The sequence below is a fragment of the Lepus europaeus genome, chromosome X (genome assembly GCF_033115175.1).
Source record: "Lepus europaeus isolate LE1 chromosome X, mLepTim1.pri, whole genome shotgun sequence".
Lineage (NCBI taxonomy): Eukaryota > Metazoa > Chordata > Mammalia > Lagomorpha > Leporidae > Lepus > Lepus europaeus.
The window spans coordinates 97,528,503-97,544,466 of NC_084850.1; the positions used below are offsets into that span (position 1 = coordinate 97,528,503).

Here is a 15,964-nt window from a genome sequence, read left to right on the forward strand (position 1 = left end):
TAAAAAACAGAAAGAAAATACAGGTCAAGATTTATGCCCTGAAGACCTTGCTTTAGGGAAAAGCAAAAAAGGCATACGGATTAGAGTCTTGAGCTCGATTTTTTAAATTAAGATTTATTTTATTTAATTGAAAGGCAGAGTGATAGAGACTGGGCGGGTGTGGCAACAAAGGAGGGAGGGAGGGAGAGAGGGAGGGAGGGAAAGAGAGAGAGGGAAGGAGGGAAAGAGAGAGAGAGGGAGGGAGGGAGGGAGGGAAAGAGAGAGAGAGAGATGCCATATGCTGGTTCACTCCCCAAATGGCCCCAACGACCAGTGCTGAATGGGCTCAAGATTTTTAACTCAGCAGTTGGCTGAAAGATGTTCTAGGCTGACCAAAGATCTAGGTCTTAAATTTAATAGTTGCTGGTTGAGGTGCAATCTACAACGTGTGATCTAGGCTTTTGGGTTTAAAATAGATGAGACACAAATAGAGCAGAATAGCAAAAAGGCTGAGCTGATGAAAAATGCTTTGGCCTCTCCGTTTGCACTTTTCAGCAGCTCTATCTCAGAATATCTGTCTCCTAGCATCTGTCTTAGTGGCTCTCCACATCTGTATCTCTGTGATCCTCTCTGGTGTCTCTGCTCCGGTGTATCTCTGCCTCTCTACATATCGGAACCTTCACCTTCGGAACTCCTTGTCTGTGTCTTCCAGAATCTGGCCCTGTCCCTTGTTTTGTGTCTGTCTGTCCTGTCACTGTCGTTCTTCAACTGGACAGTTCCCTCCTGGAAGGACGAACCTTTTATTATTCCCCCGGGTATACAGTCTATAGACGCATTTATAGACTGGAATGAAGGCTTTTTCTGAGGGGAAAGGGACTCCCCTCCCCCGCGGAGCTGGCCGCCTGACAAAACGGCTGGGGACGTGGTGGTTTTTGGCTGCAGCTCTTGGGCCCTTTCCACCGGTGGAAAAACTCCGCGGACTTTGCTCCCTTGCCAACAGCCCGGAGCAACGGGCCACGCCCCTACGCCCCGCGCGGCGGACGTCCCGCCCCGTAGGCCCCGCCCCGCGGCTTTGCCTCAGCCAATTAACGAGCGCTTGCCGCCTACCGTAGAGAAGCCTGAGAAACATGGCTGCGGCGTGTCGGAGCGTGAAGGTAGACGGCTCTTTGCCTCTGCCACCTGCCCCGCTGCGTGGGCTGGGATGGTGCGGGCATAGAACCAGGGGGACGATATCGGTGCCGGGAGAGGGGGTCGTTTTTCTCTAGGCCTGGGGTTACGGCGATTGGGCTCAGGAAGTGAAATCAAGTGTTCCGTGGGGTCACAGGACGGGCTGTCTGGAGATGAGACCCCCTTTTAGGAGTTTCATCAGTGAAGAGAGGAAGCCAACTGGGTCACACCGCAGAGGTCACCAGGAGCTTCCCCCTGCCCTCTTTCTCCGCAGAAACGGGGAGAACGGACAGGTGAAAAGTTGGGTGTGGGTGTTTTCGACAGTGTAGAAGCTGACAGTGTCCCTCTTCACAGGGTCTGGTGGCTGTTATAACCGGTGGAGCCTCGGGCCTGGGCCTGGCCACGGCGGAACGACTGGTGGGGCAGGGTGCCTCTGCTGTGCTTCTGGACCTGCCCAGTTCGGATGGGGAGGCCCAGGCCAAGAAGTTAGGAAAGAGCTGCACCTTTGCCCCTGCTGATGTAAGTGGGGTCACCTCTCTCTCCTAGGGTGTGCGCATGAGCTCACCAAAACTGGCCTGGGAACCCATGGGGTTCCAGCCCATAAAGGTGTCATGTATGGGAATGGGGGATCCATGGCCTTGTCCCTTTTGACCTGAGCCTTCAAGCATTGTGAGATAATCTGTGATAAGTGCTCTCTGAAGTCAGGATTCACAACAATGGGGATGGGGGGACATATCAGAATCTCATGGAGAGGGTATACATAGTTTGAAAATGTGTATTGTGCTGCCCTGTAATGTTATAAAGCCGAAAGGCTTGTTTTCATAAAACAAACCATAGAAAGTAAAGCTTGATGAATCATCTTGGCAGGTAGGGATATGAAAAAATGTTTTCTTCCTGTCAATATTTTTTTTTGACAGGCAGAGTTAGACAGTGAGAGAGAGATACACAGAGAGAGTTATAGACAGAGACAGACAGAGAGAAAGGTCTTCCTCCCATTGGTTCACTTCCCTAATGGCCACCAAGGCCAGCGCTGTGCTGATCCAAAGCCTGGAGCCAGGTGCTTCCTCCTGGTCTCCCATGTGGGTGCAGGGACCCAAGCACTTGGGTCATCCTCCACTGCCTTCCCGGGCCACAGCAGAGAGCTGGACTGGAAGAGGAGCAACCAGAACTAGTACCCGGTGCCCCAACCAGGACTAGAACCCGGGGTGCCGGCGCCACAGGCGGAGGATTAGCCAAGTGAGCCAGGGTGCCAGCCATCTGTCAATATTTTTTTAAAAGATTTATTTATTTGAAATCCAGAGTTGCAGAGAGGAGAGAGAGAGAGAGAGAGGGTTCTTCCATCCATGGTTTCAATCCCCAGATGGCTCCAACAGCCAGGGCTGGGCGAGGCTGAAGCCAGGAGTCAGGAGCTTCTTCCAGGTCTCCTATGTGGGTGTCAGGAACCCAAGTACTTAGGCCACCTTCAACTGCTTTCCCAGGCACATTAGCAGGGAGCTAGATTGGAAGTGGAGCAGCTGGGACACGAACCTGTGTCCATGTGGGATGCTGGCGTTGCAGGTGGTAGCCTTACCCCCTAACACCACAAGGCCATTCCCCAATGATTTTGAAAACAGAGTTGTGGGGCCAGCCTTGTGGAACAGTAGGTTAATCCTCCGCCTGTGGCACTGGCATCCCATATGGGCACCGGTTCTCGTCCCGGCTGCTCCTCTTCCAATCCAGCTCTCTGCTATGGCCTGGGAAAGCAGTAGAAGATGGCCCAAGTCCTTGGGCCCCTGCACCCACATTGGAGACTGGGAAGAAGCACCTGGCCTCTGGCTTCGGATTGGCACAGCTCTGGCCATTGCAGCCATTTGGGGAGTGAACCAACGGAAGGAAGACTTCTCTTTCTGTCTCTCCCTCTCACTGTCTGTAACTCTACCTTTCAAATAAATAAATTAAAAAAAAAATAGAACAGAGTTGTATCAGTGCTCTGATGCACAGCAATTGAAACTCTCCAGAGGTATGCAGATTTCTCAAAAAGGGTACAGATTTGAAAAGTATTGCAATACTGCTCTACAGTGCCTAAGCTTTATCTCCTGTGCCCTGCTCTCTTCTCAGATTCTGCCATAACCCTTCCTCTTGGCTTTTCCCTTGCTCATACAATTCTGTTCTCACCCAAAGGCTGGGCCTGCCCTCCACTCCCCTAGGTTTAGAGGTGAGACTGTGCTGGGAGATGCAAACCTTCCCCATTTCTCCCTTTGAAGGTGACCTCTGAGAAGGACGTGCAAGCAGCTCTGACTATAGCAAAAGAAAAGTTTGGCCGTGTGGATGTGGCCGTTAACTGTGCAGGCATTGCAGTGGCTATCAAGACATACAACTTAAAGAAGAACCTGGCTCACAGCTTGGAAGACTTCCAGCGAGTCATCAATGTAAGGCCTTGGAGGTTCTCTAGGGGCAGGAGTTAAGAGGTGTCTGGCCATGTGTGTCCCCCAGACTTTTGGGGAGTAAAAGGCTCCCTCTGCCTTGGATCCCCACATCATCTCTCTTCCCATCCTCCAGGTGAATCTCATAGGCACCTTCAATGTGATCCGCCTTGTGGCTGGTGAGATGAGCCAGAATGAACCAGACCAGGGAGGCCAGCGTGGGGTCATCATCAACACTGCTAGCGTTGCTGCCTTTGAGGGCCAGGTATGTGGGCAGGGGCCAAGGGTTGTGCCTCTACAGTGACCTGTTCAGGCCCTCCCAACCTGTGACTTCCATGTCTTCCCCAGGTTGGCCAAGCTGCATACTCTGCTTCCAAGGGGGGCATAGTGGGCATGACGCTGCCCATTGCTCGGGATCTGGCTCCCATAGGCATCCGGGTGATGACTATTGCTCCAGGTACACATTTCTCCTCTCCCTGCTCTGCCTGGGATTGGTTGAGATCCATAGGCAATTGAGTGGGGAAGGTGTTTACCATCTAAGGAAGAGCAGCCTCCATCTCTGGGGCCCAGGGAAGCACCCAGACAGGGCTAAGGTGAGGAAGGACTGGGTAAATACGAAAGCAAGGATGGGTCCCTGACTCTGGCTCTCTTATCTAGGTCTGTTTGGCACTCCTCTGCTAACTAGCCTTCCGGAGAAGGTGCGAAACTTCTTGGCCAGCCAGGTGCCCTTCCCCAGCCGACTGGGGGACCCTGCTGAGTATGCTCACCTGGCACAGACTATCATCGAGAACCCATTCCTCAATGGAGAGGTCATCCGGCTGGATGGGGCCATCCGCATGCAGCCTTGAAGGGAGAAGGCCAAGAAAGCAGTTCCTCTGCCTCTCTTCCTTCCCCAGGGCTGCTTCTCTCTGACTTGGGAAGAAGCCCAGGAGCCGTTTTGTAACTGCCTATCAGTTACCCTCTGTGCCTAATAAAGTCTATTTCTCACAGGGTGTGAGCAGTATTGTGTGCTAGGGACTGGCAAGGGGAAGAAAGGTGAAGTCTCTCACAGGGTTGGGTGTTCAGAGCCCTGGGGTAGGGAGGGGTGGGGTGGGTGGGGAAGGCAGTACCTCATACTTTTTGCACCTTGTGACAACACATAGCCTTGGTTTTAATGAATAAATTTATTTTCTGGGATAGAAGGTGAGGGTATTGGCTTAGCCTTCTCCCATGGGGAATGGGTTAGGGGTGAGGGTAAGGAGCATTTTCTTTTTTGACTCCTGGCCACCTGCGAGCTCAATGAGGGGGGAAAGGAGAGATGCTCATTCTGAGCTCAGCGGCTGCTGGTGTTGAACTGCAGGTAATACTGGTCCGTAGGTTGGTTGGTGTAGATCATTGAGTTCAGATACTTCTGCCTGTGAAAGAAGTCCGGGGTCCTGAGTTGATGGGCTTTCCCTCTCTCCCTGGTCCTTGCCATCCCTCCCCACCCTCCCTTGGCATTTGTCCCTGCCACCGCCCCCTAGAACTAACTCACTGGGCTTTTTGCTCTGCAGCCAGGTACTGGTTGAGGGAGCCTAGTCCTCTTCGAAGCTCAGCACACAATATCCTCTCCTGCTCTTCTAGCTCCAGTGTTGCCTGGGCCGCACGCCGGGCCTGGTTTTCCCATTCAGTCTTCAGTGCTTGTTCAGCCTGGCGTTGTGCTTCCTTCTCATGGCGTTGTGCATCCTGGGCCTTCCTGATGGCAACTCGCTGCTCTGGAGTCATGCCCTTCCAGCAGTGAGGCAGAACCCGGTGGGGAGCCCTAGGGTTTCGGGCCACCTGCGGGTTCTCAGTCAGCAGGTTACTGGTGACCTGGCTCTGGATCTCCTTGAGGTTGGCCTCCCGTTCCTGCTGATGCTCACGGCGCTGCCGCTCAGCCAGCTCAGCTGCCTGAAGGGACCCTCCAAGTGTGACTATTTGGTGCCCAACCTCAGGCAAGCCTCAGTAGTAGGGGTAGGGCTGGGGGAGGGAATGTAGCCTCATCTCAGAAGGGAGGGGTGGGATGATTAGGGAACTTCTCCCCCCTTAGACCAAGAGGCTCGAGATGAGAAGGCAAGTCTTGTTCTCCAGTCATCTTGTGGTCTAGAGATGGGGAGGGGCAACCTGTGCTCTATGGGGGACCTCAGGTGAAGGGAAGGTGCTCAGGTAGATGAGAGGGCTGGTGTGTGAGGGGACAGATGGTACAAGTTCCCCAGGACTTCATTCAGGGGGTGGGAAGAGCCTGGTGCACTGGAAGGCTCAGGCCAACATACCTGGGCCTTGTTGGCGTTGGCCATCGCAGACATCATGGCTATGCGACAAGACTCCTCCAGCTTGGCCATCTGCATGGCCCGCATGTCCATGGCCATGCGCAGCTGGTCACTGAGCATATCTACACAGAGAAATGTGACTGGGGTACTGTACTGTACTGGCCTGCTCCACTCCCAGTTTGCTGACTTAGCCATTTGTTCAGTAAGCTTTGTATATGTGTGTTTCTGGGAAGAGGGCTGAGCTGTAGGGATACAGGAGCAGTTGTCCTCTGGGCTAGGGACAGCCCAAACTGCATCAAGTGCCTAAGTGGAAGATGCCTCCTATGGACTTGGGGCCCAGTGCCATCTCTGGCACTTCTGTGGCCTTGGATAAGTGATTTCACCTCTCTGAACCTCAGTCCAAGGGGCGAAGCGTTGGGTACTGAGGACACCACAGAATTAGATCCTGTCCTCAGAGAACTCCCTGCCTAGTAGGGGAGACAGACCAGACAGAATTGAGACCACAATCTGAAAAGAACAATTGGAGAGAAGGATGAGAGCCCTTCAAAAAGCTCATGGAAGAAATGGAATTACAAGATGTTTCTTTTGGTACAAAACCGTTGACACGCATGCAGTTTTTTCATCCAGACTTTTTGAAGACCCCTTCTACACAGAGCATTATGAAGGCTTAGGGTGGTAGGTGAGACAAAGGAGGAGATCTTTGAAATAGATGGTATCTAGAGGTAAAAGGGACAAAGGGTATTCTGGGTTGGGGGTACAGCATAAACAAAGCAACTGATATTTCCCTCCATTCCAGCCACAGCGTTCTTGTGGTTCTAGGAGTTGTCAGACACTGTACTGTGCAACTGGAGTAAAGGGGTGGACACGAGAGAAATGGCTCATCTTTGATGAGCTGATGCTTTGGAGAGAAGGCAGACATTAGCCAAAGACTTTCCCAGTTACTTACAACCCCGTTAAGCGTCCAATGGAACAGGGTGCTGTCATGAAAGGGAAGAGTGAGTAGGTAAGACAGGGTCCTTGCCTTGGAAGGGCTTCCTCTACTGGGAGGGCAGGACGTGGCCACAGAGTACCGGAATAATAGTAGCCGTTCTGTGTGGCCTGCGTGATTATCCCCATTTTAAAGATGAAGCAACTGATTCACAGAGTGGAAGAGCTGTTTGCCACACCAGCTCACAAGTGGCAGAGCTGTTGAGTCTGCACTAATGCTGCCTCCAGGTAAGGAAAGTGCCAAGCTTATGTGGGCACAACAGCTACTGCTGTCAGTTACTGAAGAAAAGTCAAGAGGGTTGGGGCCTATACAGGCTGACCTTTCAGCAAGAGCCCCATGGGTAACTGACCTCCCTACATAGTTCTGGCCTTCTGGACGGTGGCCAGTCTCCGCGTCTGGAAGGCCAGGCTGCTTACCTGTGTACTTCTCTTCAGCCTTGGCTTGCTGTTTCTCCTGCATCTGACAATTCAGGCTGCTCCTGAACTGCTCCTGCTGCATTCTCAGGCACGCGGCCCTATCCAGGTCCTCCCCAGAGAAACACTGCAGGCTGGATGGGCCACAGCAGGGATCACTGTCACCAGGCTGGCCTGGAAACTCCTTCCACAGTGGGTCTGGATCCCAAAAGTCAAATTCACTCCTGGTCTTGAATTGCTGCTTCTGGTCCCGATACTCCTGGACTTTCCTAGCCAGCCGGCGTGAGCGTTCTGACTCCTCCTTCTCTAACATCTGGGCTACCAAGTCATAGTGCACTTGGCTGGTACCTGAGGGGTGGTGGACAGGGTCATAGACAAGGCAACACAGGAAGGACAGAGCCCACTGAGCATGGCTTCTGCTCCCAAGGCCCATTGGTTTGTCCTACTCCCCAGGGGCCTCAGGCCCCCCTCAGAGCAGAACTGCCCTACCTCAGCCCCTTCCAGTTCTTGCTTTACTCCCTATCCGGCCTTTGGCCTTGGGCTTTTACCATAAGCTTGCTCCCTGTTCCGCTCGTCTGCTTCTCGAAGCTTTCGCTCTTCTACCTGGTTGTTCAGGGCTTCAACATCCACCTGGTTCCAAAAAAGGAGCTAAATCAGGGTAGGGGCTCAGCATGGGGCCTTGACCGCTTTAGCAAACTCTTCAGAATTTACTCAGTTCCAAATCCTCCTATTGCTCCACAGGACCTACTGGATAGAGTTCTAACCCCTGAGCATAGCATCAAAGCCCAGCTGTGGTATAGCCTCTCTCTGGCCCATCTCTTTCCCTGTTCCACCAGCCTTCAGAGTGGAGTTTATAGTTCCTGCACATCTTAGGCTATTGCCAACCTATAGTCTTTGCTCAGACTGCTCCCTCTACTTGACACCATTTCCTTCTCTCTTTACCCAAACTCCAATTTTCTTTCATGACCAGCTCAGGCTCACCTCACTGACCGCCCCTCCCCCCTCAGGCAGGCTCTACTGCCATACAGCCTAGAACCCCCTTGTCCACATGATGCTAGTTTGCCTCTCTGCCAGGCGGAGAGCCCTTTCAGGGCAGGGACCAGGCCTTATTCATCTTTGTATCCCCACTGCTCAACACAGTGGTCAGCACAGAGCAAACCCTGAGGAGTGCACCTTGTTAAGACTCATTGCTACACTTCCTTTATTTTACCTCCTTGTACAGAGGAGGAGCCTGGAGCTCAGAGAGGACAGGTGACTTACCCAAAGTCACATCTAACCAACAGCAGACCTGGCTTTGAACAGGGGTATGGTGGTTTTTCCAGAAGATCCCATGCTGAATCTTCCTCTATCCACCTGCCCAGCCATCTTTTAGTTTCTTACATTATTGGTATTTTTTATGTTTTTGATCGTGATTCATTTAAAACATTTCCAAATAGTACAACAGGAAATACTGTTTAGTGTACCTTAGCCTGGTAAACAGTTTTTTATGTAGCCTTGAAGAGCTGGCTCAGGCATATACAATACTGAATATTCTTCAGGCCTCTTTTGGCTCAAACCCAGGCCACACAGCCCAGAGCTAACCTGAGAAGAGTCAGTTGCCATCCCTAGGCTCTTGCCCTATACCAGGCCCTGGGCCTGGGGTAGGGGTGGTGATGCCTTCTCCCCATCTCCTTCCGTTCCAGCCCTAGGGCCTGTTGGAATCAGGGAAAGGGCTATGACAGGCGCTGTTTCATTCCTCTCCGGGTATAAGATGAAGTGGCCCTACTGCCCACTCACCCCTATGACTCGGTTCCGCACATTGAAGAATCGGCTTTGTCGCTCTTTTTCTCTATTTCTTCTGGCCTCAATGGCCGCCACTTCCTTGGGATCGGATGGGAAGTCTAATTTAAACATCTGGAGAAAAGGGGAAGTAGAATGGCCCATCAGTGCAAGCCCCCAGCCTTGAGTGTACTCCGCCCTCCATTCCTCACCCTACCGCTTCCTAGTGATTTGATTTTCCAGCATACTTCATATCTCTGTTTTCCATCCCTGTTGTCACCACCCTAATTCAGGCCTCACAGTGGTATCATGCAACATTCCCAGAGCCTCACTGGCCTTCCTTGCCCCGTGGTCACCCTCTCTGCACTGGCTTTATCTGACCTTGGCTACCTGAGTGATCTTTCCGAAAGCAAACCTGACTGTGCCATTCCTCAGCTTAAAACTTCAAAAGCAGCTTTCAAGTAAATGGCTCCATGGTGCTTACAAGGCGAGGTCCAGTTCCCCATTACTGGATCTATAAGGTTCTTCATCATCTGAGCCCTGCTCACTTTTCTAGGCCTCAAAAGCACGGATAGCACTTCCCCCTTTTCATTATGCTCTAATGAGTTTTCCTCGTGTCAGTAAATGACATCACCATTAACCTAGTTGCTCAGGCCCAAAACCCAGAAGCATCCTTGAGTTCTTCCTCTTGCTCCCTCTTCCTTCAAGCCCCCATTATCACCTTCCTGAGTGACTACAAGAGTCTCCACATTGCTTTTCCTGCTCTCTCTCTATTGTCTTCTTTATAGCCTGCTCATCACACAGAAACCAGAAGCAGCTCTCTTTTCTCTAATCAATTCCCTCCCAACCCTGTACTTTTGTGACTTATTTTCTAGTGGAACGAAAGGATAGAGTGCTTGTATCTACCTTTGTTCCTTCGGGTTTTCAGAAGCTCACTTGTGGCATTGTGAGCCAGCCAAAGCTGTAGCCAAGAGCAACTCTGCAAACAAATCTGATATCTCTTACCTGCTTAAAGTCTTCCATTGAACTTAGAATAAGAGCCCAACTCTTCACTGTGGACTTTCAAGATCCAGTTCCTTTGATTTCTCATGCCTCTATCTACCTTGTCTCTAGTGCCCCAGGCACAGGGGCCTCCTACCAAGCCCAGGAACACAACAAAACTGTTCCCACCTCAGGGCCTTTCTATGTGGTGTTTCTGTGTTTGCAACATCATTCCTCAACTCCTCCCATAGCTATTCTGGTGTGTTTGTTTGCTTTTGAAACCATTTTGTGACTATCAAGTAGTTGATACACACAGGAAAATACATATAACCCATATGTCAGTTAGGAAGCATGAAAACAGAGACCCATGAACCAACTCTCCAGAGGCAGAGAGAAAGCGAGGGAGGGAGGCAGGGAGAGAGGGAGAGAGGGAGAGGGAGAGGGAGAGGGAGAGAGAGAGAGAGAGAGAGAGAGGTATCTTCTATCCGCCAAGAGTAATGAGCCATTTCTCCAAGAGTACCCCAGGCACCAGCCAAAATGTGTTACCATTCCATTGTGTTCATTAATATTCTGAATATATGTATGGATCTCTAGACAATATTTTAAATTTTCTTCTTTTACTTTAATAAATTATCAGGCTATACGTATTCTTCTGCACCGTGCTTTTCTCATTCAATGTTCACTGCACCACCATTTAACAAATACCTGTGGAGTGTCTACTAGTGGTTAGACACTTCTGTAAACAAAAATGTATGTTAGTTTATAAGATGATAAGTGCTATGGGAAAATATATATATGGAGGGGGAGAGAGAGAGAGAGAGAGAAAACACCAAGGAGATGGAGGAGTGTTGTAATTTATGGAAATATGAAGCACCATGGCTGAGAAGGTGAGGGGATCACCCATGCAAATATCCGGGAGGAAAGCATTCCAGGAAGAATGAACAGCAAGTACAAAGGCCTCAGCAAGGAGGCAAGTGTGGTTGGTGAGACCGAGTGAAAGTCAGGTGTTGAGGAATGACGTTAGAAAGATAACGGGGGACCAGATCATGCAGGAGTTTATGGGCCATTATAAAGCCTTTGGCTTTAACTGAGAAAATGAGCGGCTGTCAGAAGGTTTTGAGCAGTGGAGTGATGTGGTCTGCCTTTTGACTTTTTTTTTTACAACTTATTTTTATGTATTTGAAAGGCAGAGGGGCTGGCGCTGTGGCGCAGCGGGTTAAAGCCCTGGCCTGAAGTGCCGGTATCCCATATGGGCACCGGTTCTAGTCCCAGCTGCTCCTCTTCTGATCCAGCTCCCTGCTATGGCCTAGGGAAATAGTAGAAGATGGCCCAAGTTCTTGGGCCCCTGCACCCGTGTAGAAGACCCGGAAGAAGCTCCTGGCTTCAGATCGGCGCACTCCTGCCGTTGCAGCCATCTGGGGAGTGAACCAGCGGATGGAGGACCTCTCTCTGTGTCTCTACCTCTCTCTGTAACTCTTTCAAGTAAATAAAATAAATCTTAAAAAAAAAAAAAGGCAGAGTTACCGAGAGAGAGGGGGAGATGCACATAGAGAGATCTTGGATTCACTGGTTAACTCCCCAAATAGCTGCAAAGGCCAAAACTGGGCCAGGCTGAAGCCAGGGGCCTGGAACTCCATTTGGGTCTCCTACATGGGTGCAGGAGCCCAAGGACTTGAGCCATCTTCCGCTGCTCTCTCAGGCCATTAACAGGGAGCTGGATAGGAAGTGGAACAGCTGGGACTGGAACCAGCATCCATGTGGCATGCCGGCATTGCGGGCAGCAGTATAACCTGATGTGCCACAATGCAGGCCTTCTGACTTTTTACTTTTTTTTTTTTTTAAAGATTTATTTATTTTACTTGAAAGTCAGTTTCACACAGAGAGGAGGGACAGAGAGAGAGGTCTTCCATCCACTGGTTCACTCCCCAATTGGCCACAACGGCCGGAGCTGTGTTGATCCAAAGCCAGGAACCAGGAGCTTCTTCCAGTTCTCCTATGTGGGCACAGGGGCCCAAGGACTTGGGCCATCTTCCACTGCTTTCCCAGGCCATAGCAGAGAGCTGGATTGGAAGTGGAGCAGCCGGGTCTCCAGTGCCGGCCCTGACTTTTGACTTTTAAAAGATAACTTTGCTATGTTAAGAATAGATGGGAGGGGCTGGTGCTGTGGTGTAGCAGGTAAGGCCGCTGCCTGCAGTGCCAGCATCCCATATGGGCGCCAGTTCGAGACTTGGCTGCTCCACTTCCAATCCAGATCTCTGCTATGGCCTAGGAAAGCAGTAGAAGATGGCCCAAGTCCTTGGGCCCCTGCACCCACGTGGGAGACCTGGAATAAGCTCCTGGCTCCTGGCTTTGGGTTGGCGCATCTCCTGCCAGTGCGGCCAACTAGGGAGTGAACCAATGGATGGAAGACCTTTCTCTCTCTGTGTGTAACTCTGATTTCCAAATAAATAAATAAATCTTTTTTTTTTAATAGACTGGAGAGAAAGGTCGGGCAAGGCTAGAAGTAGACCAGTCAGAGGGCTATTGCAGAGTTGTCCATGCAAAAGATGAATGTGACTCCTACCAGCTAGCAGCAGCAGAGGTGGTGAGAACGGGTCAGATGCTAGATATACTTTGAAGGCAGAGCTGACTGGGCTTCCTGACAGATGTGATGTGCATTGTGAGAGGTATCCAGAATGACTTCAAGGATTTGGGCCTGAGCCCAAATCATCAACTGAATAGTCTGGGTGGGGTGAACACACATGGGCTTGGGGGGAGGATCAGGAGGTCAGTTTGGAACATGCAGAGTTTGAGGGGTCTTTTGCATATCCCATTAGCATACAGATGGCATGGTCAATTTTGCTGCTGTTTAAAAATACTGGCTGCTACTCCCCATGGGATTATGCACCCCTATCTTATTGTCCTGGAGGTTAGCCATGTGATTTGCTGACCTCCTCTGCCACATGAGGAGGACTGACCTGTGCTACTCTCAAAGCAAACTAAGGCTATTCAATGACAGCCACTTTTTCTCTTCACTCTCTGCCATGAATGAGACTGGCAATGTCCCAGATGAGGGCTATTCTTTCAGCTTGAGTTCTGGAATGACGACATAGAGCAGAGATGTAGCCAACTCACAGTACAAGAAGCCTAAGAAATAAACCTTTGTTTTAATAAGCTGCTGGGAATGCAGGGTTTGGAACCTCAGCCTTCAGACATCATTTTTTAAAAAATAGTGACAGGAATGACCATGACAACCATCAGTTTAAGTCTGAGAATGGCATCAACCCCCGCCTACTGGTTCCAACTGCTACTGCAATATAAGGTCACGGAAGGAGAAGATTCAGCAGCCATTTTAAGCGCTTGGATTGTTTAAGGCCATGACCTTAGTAAAGAGCAGATAGGAGGTGATAATAGGGGGATGAGAGGATGGAGGTCGGGAATAGAGAAAGGTGGGGGCAGAATGTAGAGGGACAGGGGTACATTGGAGGAGGAGAATGGAGGGCACTGAGGGAAGGGGGAGGCCGGTACCGCGGCTCACTCAGCTAATCCTCCGCCTGCAGCGCCGGTACCCCGGGTTCTAGTCCCGGTTGGGATGCAGGATCCTATCCCAGTTGTTCCTCTTCCAGTCCAGCTCTCTGCTGTGGCCCGGGAAGGCAGTGGAGGATGGCCCAAGTGCTTGGGCCCCTGCACCCGCATGGGAGACCAGGAGGAAGCACCTGGCTCCTGGCTTCGGTTGGTGCAGCGCGCCAGCCATAGTGGCCATTTAGGGGGTGAACCAAAGGAAGGAAGACCTTTCTCTCTGTCTCTAACTCTGCCTGTCCAAAAAAAAAAAAAAAAAAAAAGAGGAAAGGGGGGGAAGCAAAGGAAAATGGCAGAGGGGTATGGAGCGGCGGGAATGGAGTGAAGGCAAAGTTAGACGGAGTGGGGAGAAGGGAAGAAGTATGGAGGTGGAGAACGCTGGCTTAAGGACCCCAACTCCTGGGGCTCACACAAACACCTTTCTCAGTAAGGAATCCAGATTTTGGAGCTCCTAGGTTGGATTTCAGCAGTCTCCGAGGTCTGTTTGGAGGAACAAGACAGAGAGGGGCCGGGAATAGGGGCAGTAACTCGGACTATAGCCTCCCCACACCCTCCACATTTCATCCCGCATCTAATACATCACCATCAACAAGTTCTAAGCTCACCTAATACTGAATCCTCCCGCTGGCTCCTCCTCCCTACGCAGCCCTCTGCTCTGCAGGGTCCCACCAGTTCCCAACCCTGTCCTTGTCCGAGCCTTCAGGCCGACTAGGCTAAAAGCCACAGCTAAATTCCCACCTTCCACATGCTCCTAAGGGCATAACCTTGCTGTGACTTCTGACTTGTGTCAGCAAGCGTGGGCACGGATCCCGCCTGCCTGTTCGGGTCCCAAAAGCTGCTGTGAATCCTCCAAGCAACCTCTCTACTGGTAACGCCGCCTTAGCTGTGGTTTGGTGCAGCCACACGCAACAATAAGGAGCAGGCACGCGGCGTAGACTAGCACCCTAGCAACAGATCAACAAACCTCCCCGCCAGACGGAAGTTCCCGCCCCTGGTTCCGGTTCACACCGGAAGTCTGAAATCTCGTTTGACCCGTCTTTAGTCTCGCGAAATTTCTTATCCGCCCGGCCTGCACTGCGGCGTTTCCCGCGCGGGCAAGCTCAGTTCTCCGGCGTACCGCGGGGGCTTCTTCTACCGCCGCCGGCGACGCCGCCCTTATGGGGTTCCTGAAATTGATTGAGATCGAGAACTTTAAATCGTACAAAGGTCGACAGATTATCGGACCATTTCAGAGGTTCACCGCCATCATTGGACCCAATGGCTCTGGTGAGATAAACCCAGCTATGGCCCTGCTTACGTCCCGAAACCCAGCCCATGCAACCTGAACTCTAAAGGATCCCTTGGCACTCCTGGATGGTGGTGGGGGTCGATTCTAGTTAGCTGTCCCCCCTCGGGGGCTCTCCCTCGAACCTCTTGTCTGAGTTCTTCGTGGCCCCCGCTCCGGTCGGAGTGGTACGGGCCGCACTGTAGTTACCCCGCCCACTACCCCCTCCCGCCAAAAGGGGCGCGACCGGTGCCAGCTGCCAGCCGCGCGTCGCGCCCTTCTCAGCCTTACTGGTTGGTTTCCGCTTCCCAGCCTTGTTGAACCCTTCCGGAAAATATGGGTCGGTTGGTAGCTTTCCCGTGGCTCTGGCCTCGAATGATACAGTTATGCTTCCGCCCGGCGCCTCCTCCTGCCTTGCATTGGTACGCTCCAATTCCTTTTTACGCTTCTCCCGGGGCGGCACTTCTGAATTTCGGATCCAGCATTCGAGTCTTTGTGCCTGTGGTCCCGACCCCCATCTCAGAGGTGGTTGCCTCGAACCCGCTCCCTTTCCTTTCACCAAAGCCCTTCAAAGCCGTGAACTCATTGGCTCACCACATTTCTTGAATGCTTACTGTTTTAAGTTCAGGGTGCAGAAACAGCGGCGAGTACATCAAGTCCGTGCTCTCAGCTTCTGTTCTAGAAGGACAGAAGGAAGGAGGAGAAAAAGAAGATAATTTTAGCTGACTCGCTTTCTAGCCTGAGAGGCTGCCCTTGCCGGAGTAGCTCATACTGAATCCCTAACCTAACCTGGAGGCTTGGCTTCCTGTAGAGGTTCTCAACAGTGACACTTGCAGCGAGATAATTCTTGGCTTTGGTCTCACTCCTGTGTATTGTGGGGTGCTTAGCATCATCCCTGGCTAATGCTCGCTAGATGACCGGCAGCACCCTCTCTCCCCAGGTAAATGTTTCCAGACATTGCCAGAAGCCCTCGTTTGAAAACCACTGGCCTAAAGGGCTAATGATTAGGGCTCGTAGGGTTTTGGTGTAGTGGCCTCTTTGGAAAAAGCCAGGATGTGCCTCTTGGCCTTTGGTCCCTTAGCATTGGTTAATATGTATACTTTGCTGATCCAAAAAGGCCCTTGGCCTGACTTCCCCCCACCCTTCTCGTCTTCATTTCTACAAGGGATTCTTCGATTCCCCTTCAG

At 51.5% G+C, this 15,964-nt stretch overlaps 3 protein-coding genes across 11 annotated transcripts in view; 2 read left to right on the forward strand and 1 right to left on the reverse strand.

Moving 5' to 3' along the window:
• Nucleotides 1–1,045: 1,045 nt before the first annotated feature.
• HSD17B10 (hydroxysteroid 17-beta dehydrogenase 10) lies at nucleotides 1,046–4,540 on the forward strand. The gene is made up of 6 exons (XM_062183322.1): nucleotides 1,046–1,133; nucleotides 1,501–1,665; nucleotides 3,390–3,554; nucleotides 3,685–3,813; nucleotides 3,897–4,005; nucleotides 4,206–4,540. The coding sequence occupies exons 1-6, from the start codon at nucleotides 1,107–1,109 to the stop codon at nucleotides 4,394–4,396; spliced, it is 786 nt and encodes a 261-aa protein (XP_062039306.1). The 5' UTR covers nucleotides 1,046–1,106; the 3' UTR covers nucleotides 4,397–4,540.
• A 184-nt stretch (nucleotides 4,541–4,724) lies between these two features.
• Nucleotides 4,725–14,936, reverse strand: RIBC1 (RIB43A domain with coiled-coils 1). 8 transcript variants are annotated; one of them, XM_062184406.1, is made up of 8 exons: nucleotides 14,924–14,936; nucleotides 13,930–13,993; nucleotides 8,993–9,109; nucleotides 7,765–7,846; nucleotides 7,220–7,564; nucleotides 5,819–5,937; nucleotides 5,062–5,456; nucleotides 4,725–4,942 (listed from the first exon to the last, which is right to left on the reverse strand). In XM_062184406.1, exons 3-8 carry the CDS (start codon nucleotides 9,107–9,109, stop codon nucleotides 4,861–4,863), a joined length of 1,140 nt encoding a protein of 379 aa, XP_062040390.1. In that variant the 5' UTR covers nucleotides 13,930–13,993; nucleotides 14,924–14,936; the 3' UTR covers nucleotides 4,725–4,860. The 8 variants fall into 8 exon arrangements, with proteins under 8 accessions (XP_062040390.1, XP_062040388.1, XP_062040391.1 ...); XM_062184404.1 differs by lacking the exon at nucleotides 14,924–14,936 and adding an exon at nucleotides 14,478–14,690; XM_062184407.1 differs by lacking the exons at nucleotides 13,930–13,993; nucleotides 14,924–14,936 and adding an exon at nucleotides 14,522–14,690.
• SMC1A (structural maintenance of chromosomes 1A) overlaps nucleotides 14,582–15,964 on the forward strand; it is a 39,800-nt gene continuing 38,417 nt past the window's right edge. The window contains exon 1 of one of the 2 annotated variants that reach the window (XM_062184398.1): nucleotides 14,582–14,779. In XM_062184398.1, coding sequence (XP_062040382.1) covers nucleotides 14,671–14,779 — 109 coding nt within the window. In that variant the 5' untranslated portion in view covers nucleotides 14,582–14,670. The remainder of the gene's footprint in view (nucleotides 14,780–15,964) is intronic. The other variant, XM_062184399.1, reaches the window with a different exon arrangement.